The sequence below is a fragment of the Chrysemys picta genome, chromosome 1, assembly GCF_011386835.1.
Source record: "Chrysemys picta bellii isolate R12L10 chromosome 1, ASM1138683v2, whole genome shotgun sequence".
Classification (NCBI taxonomy): Eukaryota; Metazoa; Chordata; order Testudines; family Emydidae; genus Chrysemys; species Chrysemys picta.
The window spans coordinates 352,986,091-353,013,711 of NC_088791.1; the positions used below are offsets into that span (position 1 = coordinate 352,986,091).

At 53.3% G+C, this 27,621-nt stretch overlaps 1 protein-coding gene and 1 long non-coding RNA gene across 3 annotated transcripts; one reads left to right on the forward strand and one right to left on the reverse strand.

The window, feature by feature from the left end:
• Nucleotides 1-389: 389 nt before the first annotated feature.
• Nucleotides 390-10,300, forward strand: LOC135980978 (uncharacterized). Its single transcript, XR_010597945.1, has 3 exons — nucleotides 390-956; nucleotides 4,519-4,661; nucleotides 4,762-10,300. It is a non-coding gene; the product is annotated as an uncharacterized LOC135980978 (long non-coding RNA).
• Nucleotides 8,888-23,475, reverse strand: LOC101931288 (zinc finger protein 883-like). Of its 2 annotated transcripts, none has more exons than XM_065581908.1 (6): nucleotides 23,264-23,475; nucleotides 21,189-21,311; nucleotides 20,518-20,598; nucleotides 19,574-19,675; nucleotides 17,644-17,745; nucleotides 8,888-13,503 (listed from the first exon to the last, which is right to left on the reverse strand). In XM_065581908.1, exons 3-6 carry the CDS (start codon nucleotides 20,567-20,569, stop codon nucleotides 11,960-11,962), a joined length of 1,800 nt encoding a protein of 599 aa, XP_065437980.1. In that variant the 5' UTR covers nucleotides 20,570-20,598; nucleotides 21,189-21,311; nucleotides 23,264-23,475; the 3' UTR covers nucleotides 8,888-11,959. The 2 variants fall into 2 exon arrangements, with proteins under 2 accessions (XP_065437980.1, XP_008175934.3); XM_008177712.4 differs by lacking the exon at nucleotides 23,264-23,475 and adding an exon at nucleotides 21,898-22,611.
• Between the last annotated feature and the right edge of the window lie 4,146 nt (nucleotides 23,476-27,621).

The window sequence follows — 27,621 nt, forward strand, 5'->3', positions numbered from 1 at the left end:
TTAAGGTCTGGGAGCAGAGCCCCAGGACGGGGGCAGCAGGGGTGTCACAGGGCAGGACAATTTGCAGTGCGCTGGCAGATCTGTGGGAAGGGCCTGGCCCTGGAATGGCAGAGCTGTGGGTGGGAATAGGTTAGGTTAGGTTAACCCTGGGTCAACCCTAACTATTCAAAATGTCAAGTATCAGAGGGGGAGCCGTGTTAGTCTGAATCTGTAAAAAGCAACAGAGGGTCCTGTGGCACCTTTAAGACTAACAGAAGTATTGGGAGCATAAGCTTTCGTGGGTAAGAACCTCACTTCTCTGGAAATTTCCCTTACTTGCATCTGAAGAAGTGAGGTTCTTACCCATGAAAGCTTATGCTCCCAATACTTCTGTTAGTCTTAAAGGTGCCACAGGACCCTTTGTTGCTTTATTCAAAATGTAGGAGTCAGACCTCAAATAACCATGAGATTTGCTTAAAAGTCTCAAAAAATAGGTACTCTGGGGCTCATTCTGTCTTCTGGGTTCTAGGCCATGAGGGGGCACCTGGGGCATGTTTTCAAGCTTTCCCCTGTAACCAGAAGGCCAAGAATCACTATGTTCTTTACAGCCGAGATTCTCAATCCCAGGAACCGGGATACAGAGGAAAACATCAAATATGGTGAGACTTGAGATCAAATCGCTGACTGTAGTGCAGGGTGATTGCTGGGGCCGGGGGAGGCTGTGTGCTTATGAACTGTGGCAATAATTTGTACTGAAGCACAAACAGCATGTGTCGCGGGCTGGAGTGGCCAAGGAGCGCAAGTACCAACCTCTGGGCAGACGGCTAAGGAGCAGGGTACACGTCCCAAAGCGGTTGTGACTTCTATACTTGGATTTCACCAACCACCTATCAGTGTGAATCCCTCAAGCACTACAACAGCCTTACCACAGAGTCGCAGACAGTCGCCTGGGTACACTGATCTGTCTTGCCACCCAGGTGTGACGTTATTGACATAAACTGGGACCGTATAGATCATTGTTGCAACCAAGGTCCTGTAATGGCACCCAAATCTGGTATAAAGGGGGTCAAATGGGGTGTCTAAGACAAGGTTATGGTTTACTGGTTATGATTATGCTGTCTATATGTGTGTATCAGTTTTGTGGTCGAAGTTATGAATATTGGCTCTATACTGTCTGTATGGCAAACTTATGCTATGCTTCTGGGTGACATCCCAGACAAGCTGAGATTAGCTCTGCCTAGCCTGCTTGATGGCCCATTAAGGACCATCAGCTATACAATGGACCCATTGAGAGAAGGCAGATACACCTTGTAACTCAGCAAAGTATGCAGGGACTGGCCCATGTGACTCCAGACTCCATTTTGCTGTAATTTTCCATGGTAAGAACAAAGAGGTATTCTGACACCTGGAAAAGACTATATAAGGCGGATGCCTCATCTCCATCTTGTCTTCAATCCTGCTTCATACCTCTGGAGGAACTTTGCTACAAGCTGAAGCTCTGAACAAAGGACTGAGGACCCATCCCAGCGGGGGATGTATTCCAGAGACTTAATTTGAACCTGCAGTTTATTTCATCGCTGCTGCAAGCCTGAACCAAGAACTGTGCCATTACTGTATGTAATTGATTCCATTTAACCAATTCTAACTCTCATCTCTATCTTTTTCCTTTTATAAATAAACCTTTAGATTTTAGATTTTAAAGGATTGGCAACAGCGTGATTTGTGGGAAAGATCTGATTTGTATATTGACCTGGGTCTGGGGCTTGGTCCTTTGGGATCAGGAGAACCTTTTTCTTTTACTTGGGTACTGGTTTTCATAACCATTTGTCCCCGTACGAGTGGCACTGGTGGTTATACTGGGAAACTGGAGTGTCTAAGGAGATTGCTTGAGAGACTTGCGGTTAGCCAGTGGGGTGAGACCGAAGTTCCTTTAGTCTGGCTGGTTTGGTTTGCCTTAGAGGTGGAAAATACCCCAGCCTTGGGCTGCAACTGCCCTGTTTAAGCAATTTGTCCTGAGTTGGCACTCTCAGTTGGGTTCCGCCAGAACCGCATTGTCACACCAGGTAAGCCTGCCTTTGTGATAGATGGTACCTTACACCAAAAATCACAATATTGAGGTTACTCCCAGTCCCAAAGGACCAGTCACTTACCCCAAATGCACCTTAGATCTCACACCAAAGACACCGCTACAATCAAAGATTTATTAACCAAGAAAAAAGAAGTGAGTTATTTACAAGTGTAGAGCAGGTAAACATACACGCACCAGCGAGTGGTAGTCCTAGGTTCCAAAAGGAGAATAGAAGCTGCTGTAATATGCAAGTTCGGTGTGTCCATTAAAGCTAACCCAAGCTAAGCAACTGGGGATTCCTTCTCTCCCCCCACTCATCCCTCCCCCCCCCAGATCAAGCTGATGGGACGAGTCCACCTGTACGTCTTTTGTCCTGTGATTTTTCCACAGTGGCTTCTCTGGGCCTTCTCTTGTTGGGCAGGAGATTATACCTCTTGGGGAAAACTAGTATCTCACACTTGGTAAAGCTTCTCCCCTAACTATGGGGGTTTCCAGTTTCATAGCAAACACTTTTATAGTTCCAGAGCACTTAAATATTACCTTTAACATGGGGTACAGAGGTTGCCATTAATGCAGGCAGCAACTTGCAAGCATTTCATAAAGTGTGAACACTCAACATATTTTTAGAAATCGAATGCCTATTTTAACAATACCAACACACAGGTGAGCCAGACGGGTTTCCAGCTATGTGTTCGTCAGTGCTCAGTGAGGCGAGGGACCTTGGCGTGAGCTGGCACCTGGTTTGCCGACACCGCAGCATGCTTGGATTGAAACGAGTGAATTGGGGCAGCCAGGAGGACACTTCCCCCTGGTGTTTCCATCAGAAGCTGGTTTGCTGAGCATTGTTTTTATCTGTAAGCCATAAACATAAGAACGGCCCTACGGGGTCAGACCCAAGGTCCATCCAGCCCAGTAGCCTGTCCTCTGACAGTGGCCAGTGCCAGGTGCCCCAAAGGGAATGAACAGAACAGGGAATCATCAAGTGATCCATTCCTAACTTCTGGCAAACAGAGGCTAGGGACACCATCCCTGCCCATCCTCATAGACTTTAAGGTCAGAAGGGACCATTATGATCATGTAGTGTGACCTCCTGCACAACGCAGGCCACAGAATCTCACCCACCCACTCCTGTAACAACCCCCTGACCTGTGTCTGAGTTACTGAAGTCCTCAAAAGGTGGTTTAAAGACCTCAAGGTGCAGAGAATCCTCCAGCAAGTGACCCGTGCCCAACGCTGCAAAGGAAGGTGAAAACCCCCCAGGGCCTCTGCCAATCTGCCCTGGAGGAAAATTCCTTTCCACCCCCAAATATGGTGATCAGCTAAACCCTGAGCATGTGGGCAAGACTCACCAGCCAAAATTTCTGAAAGGCAAGGGGTGCATCCTGTCTAATAGCCATTGCTGGACCTATCTTCCATGAATCAATCTAGCTCCCTTTTGAACCCCATTACGTTATTGGTCTTCACAACCCCCTCTGGCAAGGAGTTCCAGAGGTTGACAGTGCATTGCATGAAAAACAAAAGCAGTGTCTCCAAGTCACCTCAGCATATACAGCGGGGCCCAGAGAGTTGGAGGATTCCAGGCAGGGGAGGAGATGGTCCGCTGTCCGCTTTGGGGCAGCTTATGTGGCGGGTTACAACCCCTCTGCTGGCCCTACTAAATTGCTTTGATAAATTGAAAAATAAATGAACAGTACATACCTCAGTGGCTATTCGTCATTTCCTGATTTTACATGCAGAGTTAGCATTCAACCCAACAGAGCCTAGTGCAACTGGTGTGTATTTATGCAAGGATTCAATGTCAGCTGCAGGGGACCGAGCAGTTTCAGGGGTTTAGTGGCGTATTAATAGCACTCTTTGCCTCTTCGTTCAGCACAACCGATTATAAAGCACAGAGTAAATGCTGAGCCAGTTATCACTCACGTAAACTGATGTAATTCCATTCGTTTCACCTCGAGTACAAAACTGATTTGGCCAGCGTTATTTGTTTTTTTTTTTAATCCCCCCTGTATAAAGTTTAATGCCGTAGAACTACTTTTGGAATGAGCCCTCCCACCAGGATGCTGAACTATCGTGTGGCCATTAATATTGCAGCATTGGTAAAGACAGTGCCTCTCTTAACACCCACGCAAAATCCATCCAAAATGTGGCCACAAATTATCTTTCTGTCCTGTCAAACTGACCCCATCCTTTGCCTTTGAGTCTCTTCACCGGCTCCCCTTCCTCCACACTGCCACATGTAAACATCTCCTCCCTTGCCTTCAGAGTCCCCACTTATCTCTCATCACATTGCCTTACCTCCTGGCCCCATCATCTAGCTGTTCTGCACCAGAGTTAGCCGCATTCCAGTGGTGAGTGAAATCGTATGATTTTAAGTGTTTATCTTAAAGCCCCAGCTCCTGGAGCCAACTGACTACACCAGAGTCTCAGCTTTCTTTTAAAAAAAATATTTAAAAAGTTCCTTATAATTGCAGAGATGAGCTTCCAACGTGACCCTTAAAGGTGCAAAGCCAGGAGACAGACAGCGCTTCACATGGATTTCTTTTTAAAATCTCATGGTTTGGGGCGTGGCTGACCGTAATTTTTGGTAACCTGGGTTTGACAGTGCTGAGCAAGGGTAAGCATATTGGGTCCTTCTGCACCCAGGCTCTGTAGCAATCCCAGTTTGGTTTCTATGCAGCTTACATGCATCGGCTTTGTTTTTCTGTCCTAACCAGGCTGCTGACTGTAGTTCCTGCAGTCCCATCTGCTGCAGACCATGAACGATGTCAGCATTTAACAGCAGTCACGTCAACCCCTCTCATTCGTCCTGCTGGGTGGGTCAGGCCTGGAAGCTGCATGTTCCTGGCTCTCCATCCCTCTGCCCTCAATGTACATTTTGGGGCACTGCACATCTCCTTATCGCTATCCAGACAGAGCCAAGCCTCCATAAGCTGGATATTTTCCTGTGCATGCTGGCTGTGATTGATCTAGAACTTGCCCAAAAGGCTGTGTGTACTGTGGTTCGGGGTTGGGGGAAATTAATTTCCATGCGTGCTTGGTCCAGATGGTTTTCATTCACTCCTCCTCCATCATGGAGTCGACAATGCTGCTAGCCACGGCCTCTGATCATTACATTGCCATATGCCAGTGGTCCCCAAATTGTGTAGCACCCCCCCCCCCCCAGGGGAGGGCAGAGAAATGCTTCGGGGGTAGGGGTGGCAGGTCCCAGGCCAGCCCCCACAGGGGTGGGGAGGGAGTGCCCCACTCCACCCCCAGCTCTGCTCCGGCCCCGCCCCCAGCCTCGGACCCCAGCTGCAGCTCTGTTCCTGGTCCTAGCCTCTACCCCTGCCCGCGACTCTGTTCCCGTTCCCAGAATCAGCTCCCTTACCCCTGTCCGTGGCCCCCCACAAGCCACGGTCCCACTCCTGGCCTGGCTTCTGGGGGTGGGGGGTGGACAGGGGTAAGGGGGAGCGTGACTGAAAAGTTTGGGGACCACTGCCATATGCCATCTCTTGAGATATGAACCCACCCTGTGCTAGCCAGGATCAGGGCAGAGGTGATGATCAGAGACAGTCTTTATCACACCAATAGCTTTCTGGGCGGCGAGGCTGCCCTCCTGCAGAAGCAAGGTCATTGTTCACACCTATTGGTCACACCTGGTGGTGATGAAGCTGCCTCCGCCGCTATCATCATCAGTGTCATGTGTGGGTAGGTGGTGGGAGCTGATCTGCTGCTCATCACCCTGTCGTACTGCATGGTGGCCCTGGCTGGCTTGGCCCTCCCACCATAAAGCTTTCAGCACCGTTGCTGCCCTCCTACGCTCCAGCTCTGGTTTCTGTCCTAACGCACCATGTTGGTCACAGCGTTGCCCCCCTTCTAGCCAACGTCTACCTCCTGCTCCCTCCCTTGCTAAACCCCATCGTGTACGGGGTCAAAACCAAAGAGACTCGTGACTGCCTGAGCCAGCCAGTGCAAAAGAGGGAGGTTCTCGCTTGACGGGCTGGAGCAGGTCAGAGGGTGCGTCTCCGATCACCGTGTACATTTCTCTATTGCGCTGATGGTTTCTCTGTTTGCAGCCAGAGAAGACTCTAGGCCAGTGATACTCAGACTGAGGCTTGTTATTAACCAACTGTAGTTGATAAAATAATAATATTGGTCAGTCATTTTGCTGTGAAAATAATATATATAATACCGACACACAGAATTAAATATTTCTCCTGTCGTACTGTTGAGATGTGACTGCATAGCAGTGTAGTAAATGAAACAATGAATTCACACGACTGTGGCTTTTTTGGGTAACGCTGATTGCGAATTTGGCTCCTGAAGCACTGGGGCCTGAGAATCGCTGCTCTAGTCCTTGTGACTAGCAGGGGGCCAGTTTTGTTCGGGTCGGAGAAGAAACTCCAAACCAGACTCTTATCTGAACCTCACCCAGAAGCCCTGGGCCTGCAGATGCTGGGTGGAAAGGTCCTGGGATCGTGCCTTTTCCCGAACATTTTGGGCACGCTCTGCCTCTGGGTGGGGGGAAATATTTTGAGAACTAGGTGGAACTTGATTTGTAGCATCTTGGGCCAGGGCCTTCGGGCCGAATTCACCTCTCGTGCTAGCGTTGTGCCAGGACGACTCCACTGCCTCGATGCATCACTTGTGATCTCGCACGAGGGGGCGAGCTCTCTCCCGGTGCTGCGCCGTCGTTATGTGTTACGCTCCAGACCCCTCGGTGCAGTACAGGGCCCATCCCTGCACACGGGGCTGGCAGGCCCAGCAGGCTGGAGTGCTTCCAGAAGCCTGCCCTAGTGCAAGGGCTGGGCATTGGCTCCACGACGCCCCCTGGGCTCAGGCCTGCAGCTGTCGTGCTCTGCTGGGCGCTCCCCCGGAGGGAGCGGGTGCACAGAGGGTGTCCCAGCCTGCCCCTGTGCAGAGCTCTGTGATTCCCATGCAGCAGACTCCAGCTTCCCCCCAGCAAACTGGTGCCTCCAGAGGTTGCTCTAGCCCCGGCCGCCAGGCCTCTGTGGGGCAGACAGGAAGGCCAGGAGTGTGTTGGTCTCAGAGCCAATCTAAGATGGGGTGCCTCCCACACTAACCCTAAGGAGCAGCCCAGGGCACCCTCACCTACCCTGGGAGGCAGACACAGGGCACCCCACTACTCTGGAGGGCAGACATAGGCCTAGCCACCTCCTCTGGCCTCCTCCCCACTCCTAGCCACCTCCTCTGGCCTCCTCCCTGCCTACACTGGGGGGCCAACCAGGGTGCACCCCCCTGCACCTACCTTGGGGTTCAGGCATGGGGAGCCCCGCCGGACTCAGCTGGACCCATACCCCTAGGGTTACCATATTGTGTGCCTCCAAAAGGAGGACACTCCACGGGGCCCTGGCCCCGCCCCCAGCCCCGCCCCAACTCCGCCCCCTCCCCAAAGTCTCCGCCCCCTCCCCTGCTTCCCGCGAACATTTAATTCGCGGGAAGCCTGGGCAGGTAAGGGGGGGTGTGGGGGGAGGAGGTGCGGCCCAGGCTGGCCCTCCCGGCGGCTCCAGCCTGGGTCGGCTCGGGCCCTGGGGTGCCGGCCCTGGCCCCCGGCCGACCACCCCCGGCCCGCCCAGCACTGCCGGCCGGCCCCCGGCGGCCCAGCGCACCCCCCGGATCCCGGCCCCGGCGGCCCAGCGCACCCCCCCGGCGGCCCGACCCCGCGGCCCAGCGCATCCCCGCCCGGATCCCGGCCCCGGCGGCCCAACGTACCCCCCGGATCCCGGCCCCGGCGGCCCAGCGCACCCCCCCGGCGGCCCGACCCCGCGGCCCAGCGCACCCCCCCGGCGGCCCGGCTCCCGGCCCGACCCCCCGGCTCCCGGCCCCGCGGCCCAGCGCACCCCCTCGGCGGCCCGACCCCGCGGCCCCGGCCCGGCACTGCGCCCCTGGACTCCGGCCCGGCACCGCGCGCCCGGCCCCGCGCGCCCGGCCCAGCCCTCCCTCCCGATTTTCCCGGACATGCCCGGCTTTTGGGGATTTCCCCCCGGACGGGGATTTGAGCCCCCAAAAGCCGGACATGTCCGGGAAAATCCGGACGTATGGTAACCCTACATACCCCCACATCTACTTGCAGGGCAGGCACAGAGAGCCCTGGCTCAGCCAAACACCCCTGTCATCTACTCTGGGGACACACAGGAAGCCCTATCCATTCCCCCCAGCTCAGCCAAACAACCCCCCCCCCACACCCTCTACAACTGGCCAAGGCTAAAAATCCTGCCCCACCCCTCTGCAGGAGGGTTGTGTGAGGTGAGGCCAGGGCAGCCAGGGTCTGGAGGAGGCAACTCCCCATGCCGGCATCAGCCGTGATGACTGGACGAATCTCCCACACACGGAGAAGCAGGACATTCAGCTCTACGAAGTGGGGCCCAGTCCCTGTGAATGGAGCTAAAGGGGGCAGGTAAATGAGGGGCAACTCCCAGGGCTCTATTCTCCTTCCCCAGTGTGAAGGCCCCTGGTGGGAGAGCAGCAGCAGACGCATGGGCGCTGCCCTGAGCCCATCAGCCTCTGAACTCTGGGGGCCCCTGCAGCTTAGGGAATGAGGGGCCATGCACGGAGAAATCTTGCAGTGCCACTGCCCCGGTTCTGCAGAGAAATCCTCAACTGGCTCCCAGCTCAGCATTATTCACCAGCATGAAGTGACCTTCAAAACATGTGGGAGCTGTGAGTTCCCCAGCGAGGGCAGCGCTCTGTACAACACCTAACGCTACAAGCCCCGGAGCGCTAGCCCCTGCAGTACAAATACACATGGCCCATGAAGGAGGACTTGGGCCCTGCAGCTCAGCCAGCCTGCTGGAGCCTCAGAGCACACCAACAAGAACAAACTGTGCTTGCAACGTGGGCTTAAACGACCTAACTTTATTAAAAGTCTTAAGGGAGAGAAACACACAGGTAGGAGTCAAAGCCTGTAGTGCTTCCTTCCCCGCGGCTGATCTACGGGGTTGAAACCGAACATGGAAGTTTGAACACCAAGGGGATGCTTTCAACTGGGTCACTGGGCACCAAGTTTTGCTTTCCAGGGAATTTCCTCTACAGTCGCAAAGCGGTGGATTTTGGCCGAACTCTCCCCAGGTGACACATTGAAGCATACGCACACAGATCATTCTTACAGGACGTATTGGACACGGAACTTGTGTGTACTATTGAACTACGACAGTTTTGATTTTGTTCCTTTAAAATGCTCGTGAATAAAATATGCATCACCTCTCAACCGTCTTCGTCCTCTGTCTACCAGGGCCAACCCTCCAAAGAAAGCTCTACACCACAAAGGAACAGCTAGTGCGCTCAACTGGTCTCTGAGCTAAGGCAGGACAACCCCTGGGACAGGAAATCAATTTAGAAATGAAACAAGAGCAAAGGCCATGTCTGTTGGGCGCCACGGAGTATCCAAAGTGCTTCAGACACAGAAGTGCCCGAGGAGAGCTGCAATTCTCTGCTAGGATCACATATTTACAAAGCAATTTCCCTCCGAAACATGTGGTTTAGGCCGGGTGTGCACAACAGCTCAGTGAAAGTGCCGGCTCTTGGCAGACTGAGGTGAACAAAGGAAATCCGAGTGCATGGAGCGGATGGGAACTCTGACTTCATTGAACGGGTCGCCTCTGATGTTCTAATGCTCAGAATTAAACGAACAGCCAGGCCTGTATCATAGGACACATGGAAAGAGTGTCTCCTCCCCACCCCTGCCCCATTGCAGACAGGCCCTCTCCTACATGGAAGCGGCAACTCTGTAATCAGACCCAAACTCTGCAGCACTCTCCCCTCATATCGAGCCGCATTATGGTTCCTTCCCAACGTGCTAAATTAAGGCATATTTCCACCCAGTTCAGCCCACTGGGTTTCAGTGGACGGGGTGGCCAAAACACAGCCAAGTAGCCAGGTAGAGAGTTCTACAATGCAGCCCACAGCCAGCCTCATCGTGCCTATGGAGGGGTTCAGCCCACGGAGAGAGGTCCCAGCATGCAACACTTTGTTTAGCCCTTCGTACTCACATCAAGCTGGAGAAGGGCCTGCTGGGCTTGCTTGTCTCCAGGGACCAAACGTGTGTCAGAGATGAGGGGGGCTGCATCACCTCCACGTCATGGGCTGGTGGCCGGCTTCCTGGGATGCTCTCGCTTTGCTTTCATTGGCTGGTTCCTAGAGGCCGCCCTCACCGCGAGGCGTTTATTGTACAGGGCATGCCCTCGGCCCAGAGCCTGTCTGCTGCCCCCAGCCCTGCGGAAGGGGGGGGCACCATGTTCTGCCCCTTCAAATGTCCTCTCCTCTCCAGGCAGGCTCAGTGGTGCAGAAACCAGGACATAGAAAAGGATTCGAAACAGGCCTTAGCTGAGACGACAGGGGGGAGGCCTTAAAGAAGGCGGCTAATGGCATATGGGGCTGCATTTGTGGGATCATTGCCAGCAGATCGAGGGAAGTGACTATTCCCCTCTATTCGGCACTGGAGAGGCCACACCTGGAGAATTGTGTCCAGTTTTGGGTCCCCCCCCACTACAGAATGGATGTGGACAAATCGGAGAGAGTCCAGCGGAGGACAATGAAAATTACTAGGGGGCTGGGGCACATGATTTATGAGGAGAGGCTGAAGGAACTGGGGTTATTTAGTCTGCAGAAGAGAAGAGTGAGGGGGGGATTTGATAGCAGCCTTCAACTACCTGAAGGGGGGTTCCAAAGAGGATGGAGCTCGGCTGTTCTCAGTGGTACCAGATGACAGAACAAGGAGCAATGGTCTCAAGTTGCAGTGGGGGAGGTCTAGGTGGGATATTAGGAAACACTATTTCACTAGGAGGGTGGTGAAGCACTGGAATGGGTTACTTAGGCAGGTGGTGGAATCTCCTTCCTTGGAGGTTTTTAAGCCCCGGCTTGATGAAGCCCTGGCTGGGATGATTTAGTTGGGGATTGGTCCTGCTTTGAGCAGGGGGTTGGACTAGATGACCTCCTGAGGTCCCTTCCAACCCTGATAGTCTGTGATTCTATGACAGCACCCACATGTTGTTGTGCAGGCTTTCCCTTAGACACTGGAATACATCACATCCCCCTTAACTTTGGGCCAGACACTTGGCTACTGGGTGCTGGCCCAGCTCTCTTGGCTTCAGCGGAGCTGTACCATTGACACCAGTTGAGGATACAGCCCATTGTCCGTAGCTAACTCAGCCCCTCGTTCCTTCAGGGTGGGAAGGGCCTCAAACCAGCTGGCTCAATGCCATTTTTACTTGTTTCGGTCCCCTAAACATTAGGGCAGGGGATGACTTTGCAGCAGTTTTTGGAACTGAACCAGCAAGCTAAAGGACCTCACCCAGCATGGTCTCACAGTTCTGGGTACGGACTTAGTTACACCCTTCACGTAGCATGTGCATGAATTTGGTGAGTCTAGTGATGGCAGTGGCTTTCCTTACGTTTGTTTCATTCCTCCTGGGCAGGAGAAGGAGGGGGGGGCGAAAAGGGGACACAGACGAGAAATCTCGCTGCTGAAGGGGAACAAGAACCAGCTTGAGTCCGGTTTTTGCCCCTTGACCCCCCCCCCACGCTTAGTTTAACAGCGTTTGCCCAACTTCCTATGGCTCCGTAGCATGCCCAGGTCTCTCTAGCTCTTCGTCCGGTTCTGTCTTGCTCGTGATAGCTGCTTCCTGACAGGTTGTCACTCCGGGGTGAGATTTCCCTCCCTGCAAGGAAATTTCAGATGACACTGACCTTCTTGCAGGGGGAGAGGCGTGGGGGTGCTCACCAGTTTCATGTCTGAGAAGTCTCTCCCCCTTAGTGTTGACTTGCATCGGCCCCGCACTCAGCCCTGTGTCATAGGTGTTTCACCTGCCACGGGGGCAACGTGCAGCCTCCCTTGCAATGCTGTGCAACTCCCCTTCCCTCCTCCCCGTCCGCTCCCCGTGCACTCCCTGGTGGAGGTGGCACAGGCCCTGGGGCTCAGTACATGGGCGGGGTGCCCCCTGCATGTGTCCGCTGGTGCCTGCCCAAGTGGTACTTGTGGCTGAAGCTGCGCCCGCATTCGGCACACTTGTACGGCTTCTCCCCGGTGTGGATGCGCTGGTGGGCCACCAGGTAGGACTGGTTGCTGTAGACGCGGCCGCACTCGGCGCACGAGTAGGACTGGCGGTCGCGGTGGCTGCGCTGGTGCATGATGAGGTCGGTGCGGGAGCCGAAGGCCTTGCTGCACTGGGTGCAGGTGAAGGACCGGCTCTCACCGTGCACGCGCTGGTGAATCAGGAGGTCGGTGCGGGAGCCGAAGCTCTTGCCGCACTTGTTGCAGTAGACGAGCCTCTCGGCGTGCGAGCGCTGGTGCGTGATGAGGTCGGTGCGGGAGCCGAAGGCTTTGCCGCACTGAGTGCAGGTGAAGGACTGGCTGTCGCCGTGCATGCGCTGGTGAATCAGGAGGTCGGTGCGGGAGCCGAAGCCCTTGCCACACTTGTTGCAGGAGATAAGCCTCTCGGCGTGCGAGCGCTGGTGCATGATGAGGTCGGTCAGGTAGCTGAAGGCCTTGCCGCACTCGGGGCAGGCGTGCACTTTGGCGGCGTGGCTGGCCCGGTGCCGGCTGAGGTCGGCCTGGCAGGCGAAGATCTTGCCGCAGTCTGCACACAGGCACCATTTGGACTCGGGGTGGGTGCGCTCGTGCAGGATCAGGTCAGTCTTGGAGCTGAAGCGCCGCTCGCAGGTGCTGCACGGGAACCAGCGCTCCTTGGGGTGGCACAGCTGGTGCGACACCAGCTCGGCGTGGAAGCAGAAGCTCTTGCCGCACTTGGTGCACTTGTAGGGCCGCTCCTCGGCGTGGATGCGCTGGTGGCTCAGCAGGGCGGGGTGCGAGCGGAAGCTGTCGCCGCAGTCGATGCAGGGGAAGGGCTTCTCAGCCTCGGGGGCCCGCAGGGGCGCGGCCAGCTCAGCACCTTCCTCCGAGGCCACGGCCGGCCTGGCGTGGGCCTGCTGGTGGGCGGCCAGCTCGGCGTGGGAGCCATAGGCGCCGTCACACTGGGCGCAGCGGTAGGGGCGCTGGCGGACGTGGGTGCGCTGGTGCACGGTGAGCGCTGCCTTGTGGGTGAAGCTCTTGCCGCAGTCGGTGCAGACGAAGACGCTCTCCGCCGTGTGGCCGCGCTGGTGCTCCACCAGGGTGGCGTGCCGCCCGAAGCTCTTGCCGCAGTCGGTGCAGATGAAGGTGCGCTCCGCCGCGTGGCTTTGCTCGTGCTCGCCCAGGGACGCCACATCTCCAAACCGCCACCCGCAGTCGCCGCAAGCCAACACCAGCTCCCCCGCGGGGCTCCTCGGCTGGGAGGCCCTGGCGCTGTGCTTCCCAAGGGCCCTGGTACACTCAGCGGGAGTGTCGTGCCCGCTCCCTGCCTGGCTCCCGGGGGTCAGAGGGTTCTTGTAGAGCTTCCCTGCCAGCACCCAGGGAGCCTCCAGCTCCTTGGTATGGTCCTCTCCTGGCCCTTCTTCCTTAACGGCTTTCGCAGCCCAGTCACCTGTGCAGGGCAGGGGAAAGAGAAGCCAGAGACACTGTTAGTGGCTGCTAAGGTAGGGAACAGCACCAGGCCAAGTCACTTCCCGCTGGAGTGCAGTTACCAGAGGGTCTGTGTAAACAGCCATCTCCTCACAAAGCTCTGCTAGGGGGTTATCTGGTTCTCCCTGTTGTGCCCCGTGTCTAGCCAGGGCATCTCTGCAGAGGGCATGGAAGAGGCTGCCATTCAGAGGGAGTTTGCACAGGTGTGCGTGACCATGCAAAGTGCAAGGCCGTGGCAGTTCAGGCCTAATTCTCACTTGGCACCAGGAGTAACTCCAGGGAAGCTAACAGAGCTACAGTGGTGTCAGAATCAGGCCTGCTGCCTCTGCTGGAGGGAAGAGAGGGATTCTCTTCTGGTTTGGGCATCTTCAACAGAGATGCCAGCGAAGTGCCATTTGTGGGGCCAGCTGCTACCCCGAGTTGCATCTGTGCAGCTCCACTGAAAGCAGTGAGGTCCCCCAGATGCGAACAAGCCTGCAGAATCCTTCTAACATAAGAACGGCCATACTGGGTCAGACCAAAGGTCCATCCAGCCCAGTATCCTGTCTATGGACAGTGGCCAATGCCAGGTGCTCCAGACGGAGTGAACCTAACAGGTAATGATCAAGTGATCTCTCTCCTGCTGTCCATCCCCACACTCTGACAAACAGGCTAAGGACACCATTCCTTACCCATCCTGGCTAATAGCCATTAATGGACTTAACCACCATGAATTTTTCCAGTTCTCTTTTAAACTCTGTTATAGTCCTAACCTTCACAACCTCCTCAGGCAAGGAGTTCCACAAGTTGACTGTGCGCTGTGTGAAGAACTTCCTTTTATTTATTTTAAACCTGCTGCCCATTGAGAACATGAGACGGGCCACACTGGGTCAGAACAGTGGACCATCTAGCCCAGTGTCCTTCCTTCTGACAGGGGCTAGTGCCAGGTGCTCCAAAGGGAATGACCAGAACTGGGAAATTATTGAATGGTCCCTCCCATCATCCAGTCTCAGCTTCTGGCAGTCAGAAGCTTAGGGGCACCCAGAGCATGGGGTTGTGTCCTGACCATCTTGGCTAATAGCCATTGATGGACGTGTTCTCCATGAACTTATGTAATCCTTTTTTGAACCCAGTTATACTTTTGGCCTTCACAACATCCCCTGGCAATGAGTTCCACAGGCTGACTGTGTGTGGTGTGAAGAAATACTTCATGTTTGTTTTAAACCTGCTGCCTATTAATTTCATTGGGTGATCCCTGTTCTTGTGTTATGTGAAGGGGTAAATAACACTTCTGGATTCACCTTCTCCACAGCACCCGTGATGTTATAGACTTCTATCATATTCCTGCTTAGTCATCACTTTTCTAAGCTGAACTATCCCAGTCTTCTTAATTTTTCCTCATACGGAAGTTGTTCCATGTCCCTCATCATTTCTGTCGCCCTTCTCGGTACTTTTTCCAATTCCAATATATCTTTTTTGAGATGGGGCGACCAGAACTGTACACAGTATTCAAGGTGTGGGAGTGCTATGGATTTATATAGTGACATTATGATATCTTCTGTCTTATCTATTCTTTTCCTAACGGTTCCTAACATTGGTTAGCTTTCTTGATTGCGGCTGCAAATTGTTTTCAGAGAACTATCCACAATGACTCCAAGATCTCTTTTTTCATAGAATCATAGGACTTGAAGGTACTTGACAGGTTGTCTAGTCCAGTCCCCTGCACTCATGGCAGGACTAAGTATCTAGACCATCCCTGACAGGTGTTTGGCCAACCTGCTCTTAAAAATCCCCAATGACAGAGTTTTCACAACCTCCCTAGGCAATTTATTCCAGTGCTTAACTACCCTGACAGTTAGGAACATAAGAAAGGCCGTACTGGGTCAGACCAAAGGTCCATCTAGCCCAGTATCCTGTCTACCGACAGTGGTCAATGCCAGGTGCCCCAGAGGGAGTGAACCTAACAGGCAATGATCAAGTAATCTCTCTCCTCCCATCCGTCTCCACCCTCTGACAGACAGAGGCTAGGGACACCATTCCTTACCCGTCCTGGCTAATAGCCATTAATGGACTTAACCACCATGAGTTTTCCTAATGTCCAACTTAAACCTCCCTTTCTGCAATTTAAGCCCATTGCTTCTTGTCCTATCCACAGAGATTAAGAACAATTGTTCTCCATCCTCCTTGTAACAACCTTTTATGTACTTGAAAACTGTTTTCATGTTCCCTCTCAGTCTTTGCTTCTCCAGACCAACCAAACCCAATTTTTTCAATCTTCCCTCATAGGTCACGTTTTCTAGACCTTTAATCATTTTTGTTGCTCTTCTCTGGAGTGATAACAGCTAATCAGTTTGTATGTATAGTTAGGATTATATTTTCCCATGTGCATTACTTTGCATTAATTTACCTTGAATTTCATCTGCCATTGTGTTGCCCAGTCACCCAGTTTTTTGAGATCCTTTTGTAACTCTTCTCAGTCTGCTTTGGATTTAACTATCCTTAATAATTTTGTATCATCTGCAAATTTTGCAACCTCACTGTTTTCCCTTTCTCCAGATCATTTATGACGGTTGAATGGTTCTGGCCCCAGTACAGATCCATGGGGATTTAGTTGTCTGCCTCCATGTGATGTAACTGAATGGGCCTCTTGTTTGCCTGTTTCATGCTGGAGGGAAGGATGGTCCAGTAGTTAGGCCGCTCCCCTGGGTCTCAGAAAGGGCAGGCTCAATTCCCTACCACAGCATATAACTGTCATTTGTGTCTTTCCAAATCTCTGTGCCTTGGCTCCCACCTGCCCGGCCCCACAGGTGTGTGTGAGGATAGCTGCATTAAAGATTGTGAGATGCTCAGATACCAAGGTGATTGGCATCATGTTAGTACTTAGGCAAAGGAATTTACAACGATGCGTGAGCCAGCAAAAAAAAAAAAAAATCCTGTTTTGCTCTTCACATCTCTGGAGGAGAAAATGCAAAGTGAGATTGAGACACAAAAGGACTGAGGCAAAGACAGGAAAAAAATCCAGTCATTTTCATAGACTAGAATTGTGCCTCAGTGTTCTTTTTATTTTTAAAATCACACACAACAAATGAAAAATACAATCGAGCCCTCCCCTGGAATTTGGTGCAGATCAGAGAAAGCCAGAGTTTGAATTGACTGAATTCCCATGGAGTGACTTTTTTTTCAAAATCAAGCAGAGAAACCAGAAGTCACAGGATGATCACACAATACCGTGTTCTCACAATAAACCAGGGCTCCTGCCCCCCAGACCAGCACCCAGCTGGACTATGCCGCCTTCCTCGTAGCAAACCCTAACGTCATCAGATTTTTTTGTCTCACCAATTTGGGCAACTCCCCAAAAGATACCCAATACATCTCCCAGGCCTGACCAGGCTGGCCTCTGCAGTAACCTCACTGAAGTCAATGGGCTTACACCAGTGATTGATTCGGGCCAGGACGTCTGACTTACATCCCATTAACTTCAGCTGGATGGCAAAGGAGTAAATCAGGGTAGAAACTGACCCAGACTTCTGAAGAGTTCTATCCCGGAGGGGACAGGAGCGTCGAAGGGAGGGACACCCAGTGGAAGGCTATTGGGAGTGAGGGAAAATTCATGATTGACACCTGTCACTAAGACATGACAGATGTGGATAAATAAAAAGGGAGATTATGTATTCCTGATGGATGAGAATAGCTCCGTGTGAGGGGCCCATAGCATCTATGCACCACTTAGCTCCCCGTTTAAAACCAGGACATAAGAGATGACTACGGTTTGTGTGAGCCCCAACATGATCTTGCTTCCTGACTTGTGCAGTCAGAACCACGGGGACAGAACGGGCCACCTAGGCAAACAGCCTAACGAGCTTTCAAGTGGAGCTGTGTGAACAGGATGATATGGTGGGGCTGCCTGCAATGGCAGGGGCTGGATTCCATGAGCCAGGAGGTCTCATCCAGTCCTATGTTCCTGCCCTCCTAGGCAGAGCTGTGTAGGATCACTGTTACACAGTGGTGACAGCATTCTACCCCAGAAGCGGTTGCATTTCAGGAAATGGCCAAGCGATCTATGTATGCGGGATTTGTGACGCAATATGAGCGTCACCCAGGAAATGGGACACTATTCCCTCACCTGTGGAGTTCTTGCGGGTAGTTCGTCTCTTTGCAGAGTCCAGGACATCCATGTGTTTGTTTCTTTCCGTCTTTACTAAGTCACGTTTGGCGCCAGGATACCCTACAGACAAAAGAGAAATCATCATCATGATGAAAACATGATGCATCTGAAGAAGCGAGGTTTTTACCCACGAAAGCTTATGCCCAAATAAATCTGTTAGTCTTTAAGGTGCCACCAGACTCCTTGTTGTTTTTGTAGATACAGACTAACACGGCTACCCCCTGATACTTGACATCACGATGCAAATGTCCCCATCTCCCATGGGCTCACCAACAGGTGGGATAGCCAGGCTGAAGCCAGGATATCCATACCGACCATCAGCCAGCAGGGTTGGGCTGACCCAGCAGCTCGTGGGTTAACAGCCCCCAGCACCCAGCCACGAGCCCAGACTGCACCGGCCGCTCTGGAGGGTGGATGGCGGGCAGCTCGAGCTGAGAGCCCAGCTCCAGATTCCAGGCTGGAAGGAGCTTGGAGCGGCAGCTCCATGAAAATACAAGGAGTTAGAGGGTGCCCGTTACACACGCCCTGTCTGAAGCCTCGGGTACCTGGCTGAGCACATGGGGCCTGGTGCCCTGCCCCATGAGTCACCACTGACCTGCCCCGGAATCACGCCTCACTCCATAACAGGCCTGAGGTGGGGACCACGAGCAGGTACCGGGGATCTCTGACTGAAGAGCAGCAGAGAGCCGTCTTCAGGATGCTCCCTGGGCAAGTCAGCGACAGGGGCTGGGATTTTGGAGCTGTAGCCCCTGGGAGGCAGCAGCAGCTTCAAGCCACAGCCGGGTGCTTGTCCAGCAGGAGGACAGAGCAACCCCAAGCAGCTGGATGTTGCCAATGCAGCTTACTCCTGCCTGCCCAGCCAAATCCAGCGGAGCCGTGTGTTTATGAACGAATCGGCGACTGAGGAGTTAATCCCTGAACATCTCCGTTACAGGGGGTCTGGTGCACAACTGACTTGATTAATCATTCAATGCCAGCGTACATAACAAATGGTAACTGTGTACAGTGCCTCTGGTTTTGCTTGGTCTGAGAGACGTGCACTTCTCCTTTGCCACCAAACCTTGTTCCAACAGCTGGACAGCTCTGGAAACAAAACATTGGCCGAAGGACTGAAGTCACATTTGGCAGCAGAAAAATGTCTCGTATAACCAGCCATTCACATGATCAATATTCACAAAATGGGGGTTCTATTGTAATGGGGAAGGGAGAGAGCTGGGGGCTAAAAGTCTGGGGTTGAGGGAGGGAGCAGAGTTGGATCTGCTTTGAGCAGGGGGTTGGACTAGATGACCTCATGAGGTCTCTTCCAACCCTGATATTCTATGACCACCTCTTCCTCCTAAAATTATGCCCAGGAGCGTGAAGGGCTGGGGAAGAGGATGTTTTTTGAGACTCCTCCACTTCGTGGGGTGCAACCTAAAAAGCAACCACCTCCCGCCCCCAACCATCCTCTTTGGAAGAGAGGAGTTCAGAAGCGAGAAGGAAACCGGGTTGGTGCGCCACGAAATTCCTACAAAGCAATTCACTTTCACCCATTTCTCCGAGCATTTTCACAGTCAGAACAGCTCCAGCCATTCAGAGGGAAAACTGGTCCAAGTTTGTCCTCTGTTTGTTCCGAACTGTATGAAGAGCTGGTTGAAATGTTTAGATGAAAAATGTTTTGCAAATATTGGAGGATTCCCCCCTCGGCCAGCAAATTGTGTTTTGACCAGTTTTACAGAGCAGTCGGAATATTCCAATGCAAAAACATCCAGGAAAATTTTCACAAATGTTTCTGCCTCTGCCAAGCAGCAGTAAGTGTTTGCAGGTGATTATTAATGAACAGTGAAATGCGTAACGCGAGGGATGTTTTCCAGCAACCTGCCAATCCCTTTACAATGGGATCACTCACCCTCGGGGACCACTCCCTCAGTGAAGTCCGGGGATTCTGTGAACTGGGGCTCATCCTCCTTTTCAACCTTTATCGAGATGTCCAGTTGGGGAGCAGGATATCCTGAGCAAAGGAGAGCAGAAAAAGTTTTGCCATCACATCCATCTTTTCCCTGAATTCTCAAAAGCTGCTAGTTCCATATTCTCAAAATGCAGGTTAAAGTTTATTTAAATAAGTTAGATGTATTCAGGTCAGCAGGGCCTGCTGAAATTCATCCTAGAGCACTTGGGGCACTAGCTGAAGCAATCTTGGAGCCATTAGCCATGATCTTTGAGAAGCCATGGAGGACAGAAGAGGTCCCAGAAGACTGGAGAGGGGCCAACAGTACCTATCTTTAAAAAGGGGAACAAGAGGTCGTGGGAATTATAGACCAGTTAGTCTAATTTGAATACCTGGAAAGATACTGAAGCAAATGATTAAACAATCAATTTGTAAGCACTTGGAGGATCATTGGAAAACATAATCCTAACTATACATACACAACGATGTGGTCTAAATTAGCTGTTACCACTCAAGAAAGATCTTGGAGTCATTGTCGATAGTTCTCTGAAAACATCCACTCAATGTGCAGCGACAGTCAAAAAAATGAACAGAATGTGGGGAATCATTAGGGAAGGGATAGATAATAAAATAGAAAATATCATATTGCCTCTATATAAATCCATGGTACGCCCCCACCTTGAATACTGCGTGCAGATGTGGTCGTCCCATCTCAAAAAAGATATATTGGAAATGCAAAAGGTTCAGAAAAGGGGAACAAAAATTATTAGGGGTACAGAACAGCTTCCATATGAGGAGAGATTAATAAGACTGAGAATAGTCGGCATGGATTTGTCAAGAACAAATCAAGCCAAGCCAACTTAATTTCCATTCCTTCCCCAGCAGTCCGAATTCCCATTGCTCACCCGAGCAGGTGCTGGCCGGAGTTTCCTCCCCTTCCGCGTCCTGAGAATCCATGACTCCTGCTCAGCCCTTCCCCTTTCGCACTGGAGAAAGAGGCAGGGATTAGAAGCGGCACAAACCCCGAGCGTGGCAGAGGGATGCGCCGCGTTCTAACGCAACGTTTCGCCCGTCTCGGAGTCACCATGCACATTTCCAACTGCTGCGCCATCTGCTCGCACGACGGCTCAGCAAGGGCAGTGGCAGTCAGACGTGCCCAGCCTTAGGGCAGCGGGAGCAGAGGAAATGGGGCAAGTGGGGGTCCCTGGTGCAAGGGCCAGTCCATTTCTCCTCTCAGGCTGCCGTGAGGTGGGTAGTTAGATCTAACTGCAGGGGCTACTCTCTGGGAGGTTGTCATGTAGATGCTGGGCCACTAGGACCTGGGCTGGGACCTGCCAGTTCCTTCCATATACCCCGCTGACCAGTCACTACCCGGCCGGCGGCCCCGCAGCCAACCGCTGTGACTCCACAGCCAGCCCGCGTGCCATGTGGAAGGTGAGTGGTCTTGTCATTCTCTTTGTAAAGCCATGAATCCACTAGGAGTCTGGACCGTTTGGGGACCACCGAATGCGGAAGCCAGGCTGGGCATTACACAGACTATCCGGAGCCCACTGAAAGAGCCAGACGGGACCCTCACCCGGCAGAAATCAGCCTCCCTGAACTCTCCTTTAGGCACGACCCCAGACCGCACTGCCAGCCCTTCTCCCAGCACCTCCCCGGCGGGACAAGCTGAGGGGACACCAGGGAGCAAGGCGTACATCTGAAAAACAAAACATGTGATGAGCTCAGCACCGTGCACTCCAAACCATCTCTGCATGGGCAACAGAGGCCTGGATCCAAGTGACACACACACACACACACACACACAATCACATGTGCGATCATGCCTCCCGCTAGCAACCGACCCCTGCACCCGATAACCGTTTTTCTAAAAAAAAATCAGCTCTGGGAATTACTTTGGGGCAGTTCGCTGGCCTGTACTGTACAGGGGGTCAGACGAACGGATCAGCTGGGTCCCACAGAAGTCTCTTGGCAGCTGAGTTGGTCTTAGCCCCTTGTAGCTCAAGGCCCATGGTTCCCGCTAGGTCAGGGGGGTGGGAAGGGTTACCAGGCTGCAGAGACAGTGCGCTGGCCTGGTGTGTGGGGAGACCAGGCCTTGCCCCCTCCTCGGGGCCCAGAAAATGAGAGGGCTTTTATTTGGACCCTGTCAAAGGCCGAATGAGAGCTTTTGTTTCCCTGTTTGGGATGCCCTCAGTTTTGAGCCCTGTTGTCCCTATGAACACGGCCAGGGTGTCTCACACAAGCCCACACACCCCCTTGTTCACCCCAACACCCCCCCCCCCCACCTGCAATCATGCACCCTCACGCCTTTCACCGAAGGGAATGAAGTGCTGGACCAGACGGCACTGTTTTCACAGCGCTAGTCCCTGTGTGTGTGTGTGGGGGGGGTGCATTCTCCTCTTAAATGTGTCCTAGGGATAAAGCTGCTCTAAGCTTTCCTGCCCAGCGAGTAGCCCAATGGGCTAAGAACTAGTCTACGTAGGGAAGTTGGCTGGCATAGTTCTTCAGGGGTAAGTCCCCGCATGGACATTCTTACCCCCAAAATAAGAGTGCTTCCCCCGGTTAGCTTAGGGCACTTCGCAGGCGACAGAAGCTAAATCGGACAAACAAGGCGGGGGAGGGAATATCGTTTATTGGACCAACTTCTGTTGGGGAGAGAGACACACTTTGGAGTCACAGAGCTCTTCTGCAGGGCTGCCAGCATCCCGGCCTAATGCAAGGCGGGAAGGATTGAGTAGTTAGCACATGTTGTAAGGGCCCATTCAAGATGAAGTGGCCCATTAAAACCCCTGCAGTCATAGGACAAAAAGAGGGGGGTTCGGATTGTTGTAATAAGCCATAAATCCAGTGTCTATGTTCAGGCCATGACCTTTAATGTCTAGCAGATGTCTCCTCGCCCACCTGGGCTCTCTAATATCCTGAGACCCACAGGGCTACAACCACACTGTAGTCAGTCAGAAAAAGCCATTCTTACAGGGGGCAGATGTCCGCAGGGCGAGTTACACCAACCTAGCTACGTACAGCACAGCGTACCCACGCCGGGGCGGCGGTGCCCGGGGGGGGACCCACGCCGGGGCGGCGGTGCCCGGGGGGGGACCCACGCCGGGGCGGCGGTGCCCGGGGGGGGACCCACGCCGGGGCGGCGGTGCCCGGGGGGGGACCCACGCCGGGGCGGCGGTGCCCGGGGGGGGACCCACGCCGGGGCGGCGGTGCCCGGGGGGGGACCCACGGGGTGCTGGAACAATTTGTATAGCAGGGATGCTGACGGCCACTTACTGTAAACCCTGTATATGATGGAAACCGCTTTAAGCCAGGGGGTGCAGGAGCACCCCTAGCTCCTTCACCTATGAGTACCGACACCAGCCGGGCCGGCCAGGGGCCAATAAACTTCCCCATGTAGACAAGTGCTAAGAATTAGCTCTAGTCCTGGCTCTGCCACTGATCTGCTCCCTGACCGTGCACAGCTCCCCTCTCCTCCAGGCACTGCTGCGATGCCCCCGGGACAGGAGGCGCAGCGCATTGCAGGAGGGGGATCCCCCTGGCCTGTCTCGCTGCAGACCGGAGCCGGGTGGTTCCCCCGAGCTCCCGCCCCGCGGCTGGGCAGGGCCTGGCAGGGCGCGGCGCTGCAGGGCACCGGGGCGGGCGCGTTACCTGCAGCCGGGCTCGGCGGGCCCCAGGCTCGCGGCGGTTCCCGGCCGGCGGGCGCCGCCCCGGCAGGAAGTAGCTGGGCAGGGCGCAGGGGCGGGCCGGGCTCGGCCCAGGCAGGGCCCGTATTGGAGAGCGGCCCGCTGCCTCCGCCCGCCCCCCGGCCCGGCCCCGGGAGCCCGGCGCTGCGCTGGCGGGGGGGACCCTGGTGTGACGGGGGCGCCGGGGGCCGGACTCCTGGGTTCCGTCCCCGGTTGGGGGCGGGAGGAGGAGAAGGAAAGGGAGGGGTTTAGGGATTGGGGGGCTGGGAGCTGCACTCCTGGGTTCTGACCCCCAGCTCGGGGAGAGGGGGCTGTTACAGCCCGGACTCCTGGGTTCTGCCCCCCGGCTCGGGGAGGGGGGGCTGTTACAGCCCGGACTCCTGGGTTCTGCCCCCGGGTCCGGGGAGGGGGGGCTGTTACAGCCCGGACTCCTGGGTTCTGCCCCCGGGTCCGGGGAGGGGGGGCTGTTACAGCCCGGACTCCTGGGTTCTGCCCCCCGGCTCGGGGAGGGGGGCTGTTACAGCCCGGACTCCTGGGTTCTGCCCCCGGGTCCGGGGAGGGGGGGGCTGTTACAGCCCGGACTCCTGGGTTCTACCCCCGGCTCCGGGAGGGGGGGCTGTTACAGCCCGGACTCCTGGGTTCTGCCCCCGGGTCCGGGGAGGGGGGGCTGTTACAGCCCGGACTCCTGGGTTCTGCCCCCGGGTCCGGGGACGGGGGGCTGTTACAGCCCGGACTCCTGGGTTCTGCCGCGGGCTCCGGGAGGGGGGGGGTTAGTGGGGGGGGGAAGGGCTGTTACAGCCCGGATTCCTGGGTTCTGCCCCCAGCTCCGGGAGGGGAGGAGGGTGTCTAGGGGTTACAGTGAGAGGCAGGGGAGGCTGGGAACCTGGACTCCTGGGTTCTATTCTGATCTTTGCCAGAGCCTTGCTGTATGACCACATCCCTTACACCAACTGAGAAGGGACATGATAGCAGTTTTCAGGTATCTAAAAGGGTGTCATAAGGAGGAGGGAGAAAACTTGTTCACCTTAGCCTCTAAGGATAGAACCAGAAGCAATGGGTTTTAACTGCAGCAAGGGAGGTCTAGGTTGGACATTAGGAAAAAGTTCCTAACTGTCAGGGTGGTTAAACACTGGAATAAATTGCCTAGGGAGGTTGTGGAATCTCCATCTCTGGAGATATTTAAGAGTAGGTTAGATAAATGTCTATCAGGGATGGTCTAGACAGTATTTGGTCCTTCCATGCGGGCAGGGGACTGGACTCGATGACCTCTCGAGGTCCTTTCCAGTCCTAGAATCTATGAATCTATAAACTTTCCCAGCATTTCCTGTTAATTTTGGCTGCCTGAGATTTGGGGGGCCCCCCATTTGGAGACTTGTATGACTTCATGACTTAATTTTCAGAGGATCTCCAGGACCCAGAGACTTTTGCAGAAGATAACTAACTGCTTTGTGCCTCAGTCTCCTCATCTGTAAAATGGGGCTCAGGCCCACATTGCAATGGGTTTGTGAGTCTTAATTCACCCGTGTTTGTATTCTAGACTGACAGCCTTGGATGGAGAAGGGCAAAGCATTATTTCCAAGGTGGTTTACGTAACTCTGCCCCTCCCCACTTATCTGCCTGGATGCGACAGTGAGGGGCATTTTATAAACAGCCTCACTATGCGCAATGACCTGCCCAAGCACATCGGGAGTTAGTTCCTAGCGCTCAGTACCATGCTCAGAATCTGGAGTTGTTCACTCTGTTCCATTAGGTGTCTAGTTCCTTTGAGGTATTGAGTACGGACCCAGCCCCTCTGCTTTGTGGGCAGGGCCGGCTCCAGGCACCAGCCCACCAAGATTGTGCTTGGGGCAGCACCTGGAGGGAGGCGGCGCGGTGCAGTGCTCCGGCTCTGGCCGCCGGGGAGAGCGGGGCCACGGCCGGGCTCGCCGCCCTCCCCCTGGCGCTCTGGCTGCCGGGGAGAGCAGAGCCCCAACCGGGCACTCCGCCCTCCTCCCAGGTCTCCGGCCGCCCTCCCCCCCGGCGCCCTCCCCACGGCCATCCATCTCCACCCTCTGACAGACAGAGGCTAGGGACACCATTCCTTACTCGTCCTGGCTAATAGCCATTAATGGACTTACCCACCATGAATTTATCCAGTTCTCTTTTAAACTCTGTTATAGTCCTAGCCTTCACAACCTCCTCAGGTAAGGAGTTCCACAAGTTGATTGTGCGCTGAAGAAGAACTTCCTTTTATTTGTTTTAAACCTGCTGCCTATTAATTTCATTTGATGACCCCTAGTTCTTGTATTATGGGAATAAGTAAATAACTTTTCCTTATCCACTTTCTCCACATCACTCATGATTTTATATACCTCTATCATATCCCCCTTAGTCTCCTCTTTTCCAAGCTGAAGAGTCTTAGCCTCTTTAATCTCTCCTCATATGGGACCCGTTCCAAACCCTTAATCATTTTAGTTGCCCTTTTCTGAACCTTTTCTAGTGCCAGTATATCTTTTTTGAGATGAGGAGACCACATCTGTACGCAGTATTCGAGATGAGGGCATATCATCGATTTATATAAGGGCAATAATATATTCTCCATCTTATTCTCTATCCCCTTTTTAATGATTCCTAACATCCTGTTTGCTTTTTTGACTGCCTCTGCACACTGCGTGGACGTTTTCAGAGAACTATCCATGATGACTCCAAGATCTTTTTCCTGACTTGTTGTAGCTAAATTAGCCCCCATCATATTGTATGTATAGTTGGGGTTATTTTTTCCAATGTGCATTACTTTACATTTATCCACATTAAATTTAATTTGCCATTTTGTTGCCCAATCACTTAGTTTTGTGAGATCTTTTTGAAGTTCTTCACAGTCTGCTTTGGACTTAATTATCTTTAGCAGTTTAGTATCATCTGCAAACTTTGCCACCTCACTGTTTACCCCTTTCTCCAGATGATTTATGAATAAGTTGAATAGGATTGGTCCGAGGACTGACCCTTGTGGAACACCACTAGTTACCCTTCTCCATTCCCTGTCTTTTAACCAGTTCTCAATCCATGAAAGGACCTTCCCTTTTAGCCCATGGCAGCTTAATTTACATAAGAGCCTTTGGTGAGGGACCTTGTCAAAGGCTGCTTTTGTAATGAGCTCTTATTCTGGTCTGAGTAGCTTGAAAGCTTGTGTCTTCCATCAGCATAAGTTGGTCCAATAAAAAAATATCACCTCCCCCACCTTGTCTCTAATATGCTGGGATGGACAGGGCGACACCAACACTGCAAACAGAGATTGTCTCGATCATAGATGTGGGGTTGGGTCTGACCTATCCCATTCCCTAGGGGGCAGTGATACACTTGATCATATGTCAAATCTGTAACCTAAGCAACAGCCTCACTTGGAGTCTTTATTCTGGCCTTTCCCTTGCCTGCCCTGCAGCCTCTCTAGTGATATACTTCCCTGGCTCCCAGTGGTCCAGAGGATAAAATCTGTTCATGAGTGTAAGAAGCTCAGGTACTAAGGTATTGAGGGCCAGAGACCATTATGATGATCTGCCATGGCCTCTGGCGTAGCGTAGGACAGAGATGTTCACCCAATAATTTCTGCATCTAGTCTGTAACTTCTGAGTCCGAGCACATCTCTCAGAAAGGGATCCAGTCTTGATTTAAAGACTTCAGGTGAGGGAAAATCCAATGCCTCCCTTGGTAAATTGTTCCCATGGTTAATTACCCCCATTGTTAAAATTTGGGCTAGTTATGCCTGTGTCTGCTAGATTAAAGAGCCTTCTGCTGGCAGAAATCTCTTCCCTGTAGACCATGATCAAGTCACCTCATAAACTTCTCTTGGATCAACTCTGTAGATTGAGCTTCTTAAGTCTGTCGCTATATGGCAGGTTTTTCAGACCTTGAATAATTCTTGCAGCTCTTTTCTGAGACTGGAATGTGGCTTACTAGTTGTTGGGGCTACAGATGAAACTTCAGATCTAAGCCTAAATTTTGAACCTAGATGTGGATGAATTTGGATTTGGCTCATTATTGAGAGGTTCAACCTGCAAACACGGAATCCAAAGCTGGGAAAGTTCTGAGCAGGGCCTGGTGTTTGAACGCCAAAGCGCAGAAGGATAAACAGGCTCAGCGGTTAAGGCTCACCTTTTCAAAAGGGGACTCTGATTTTGGATGCCTGTCTCCAGAAACCTCCAGCTCTTCACTGCCTGTTCCATACTTCCCAATAGTCCCAGGGTGTCACAGGGCTGGCTTGATTTGACCCCCAAAACCACCTCTCCTGGCTGAGATAGAACATTTCCTGCATTCAGGGCTGCCCAGAGTGTGTGTGTGGGGGAAGTG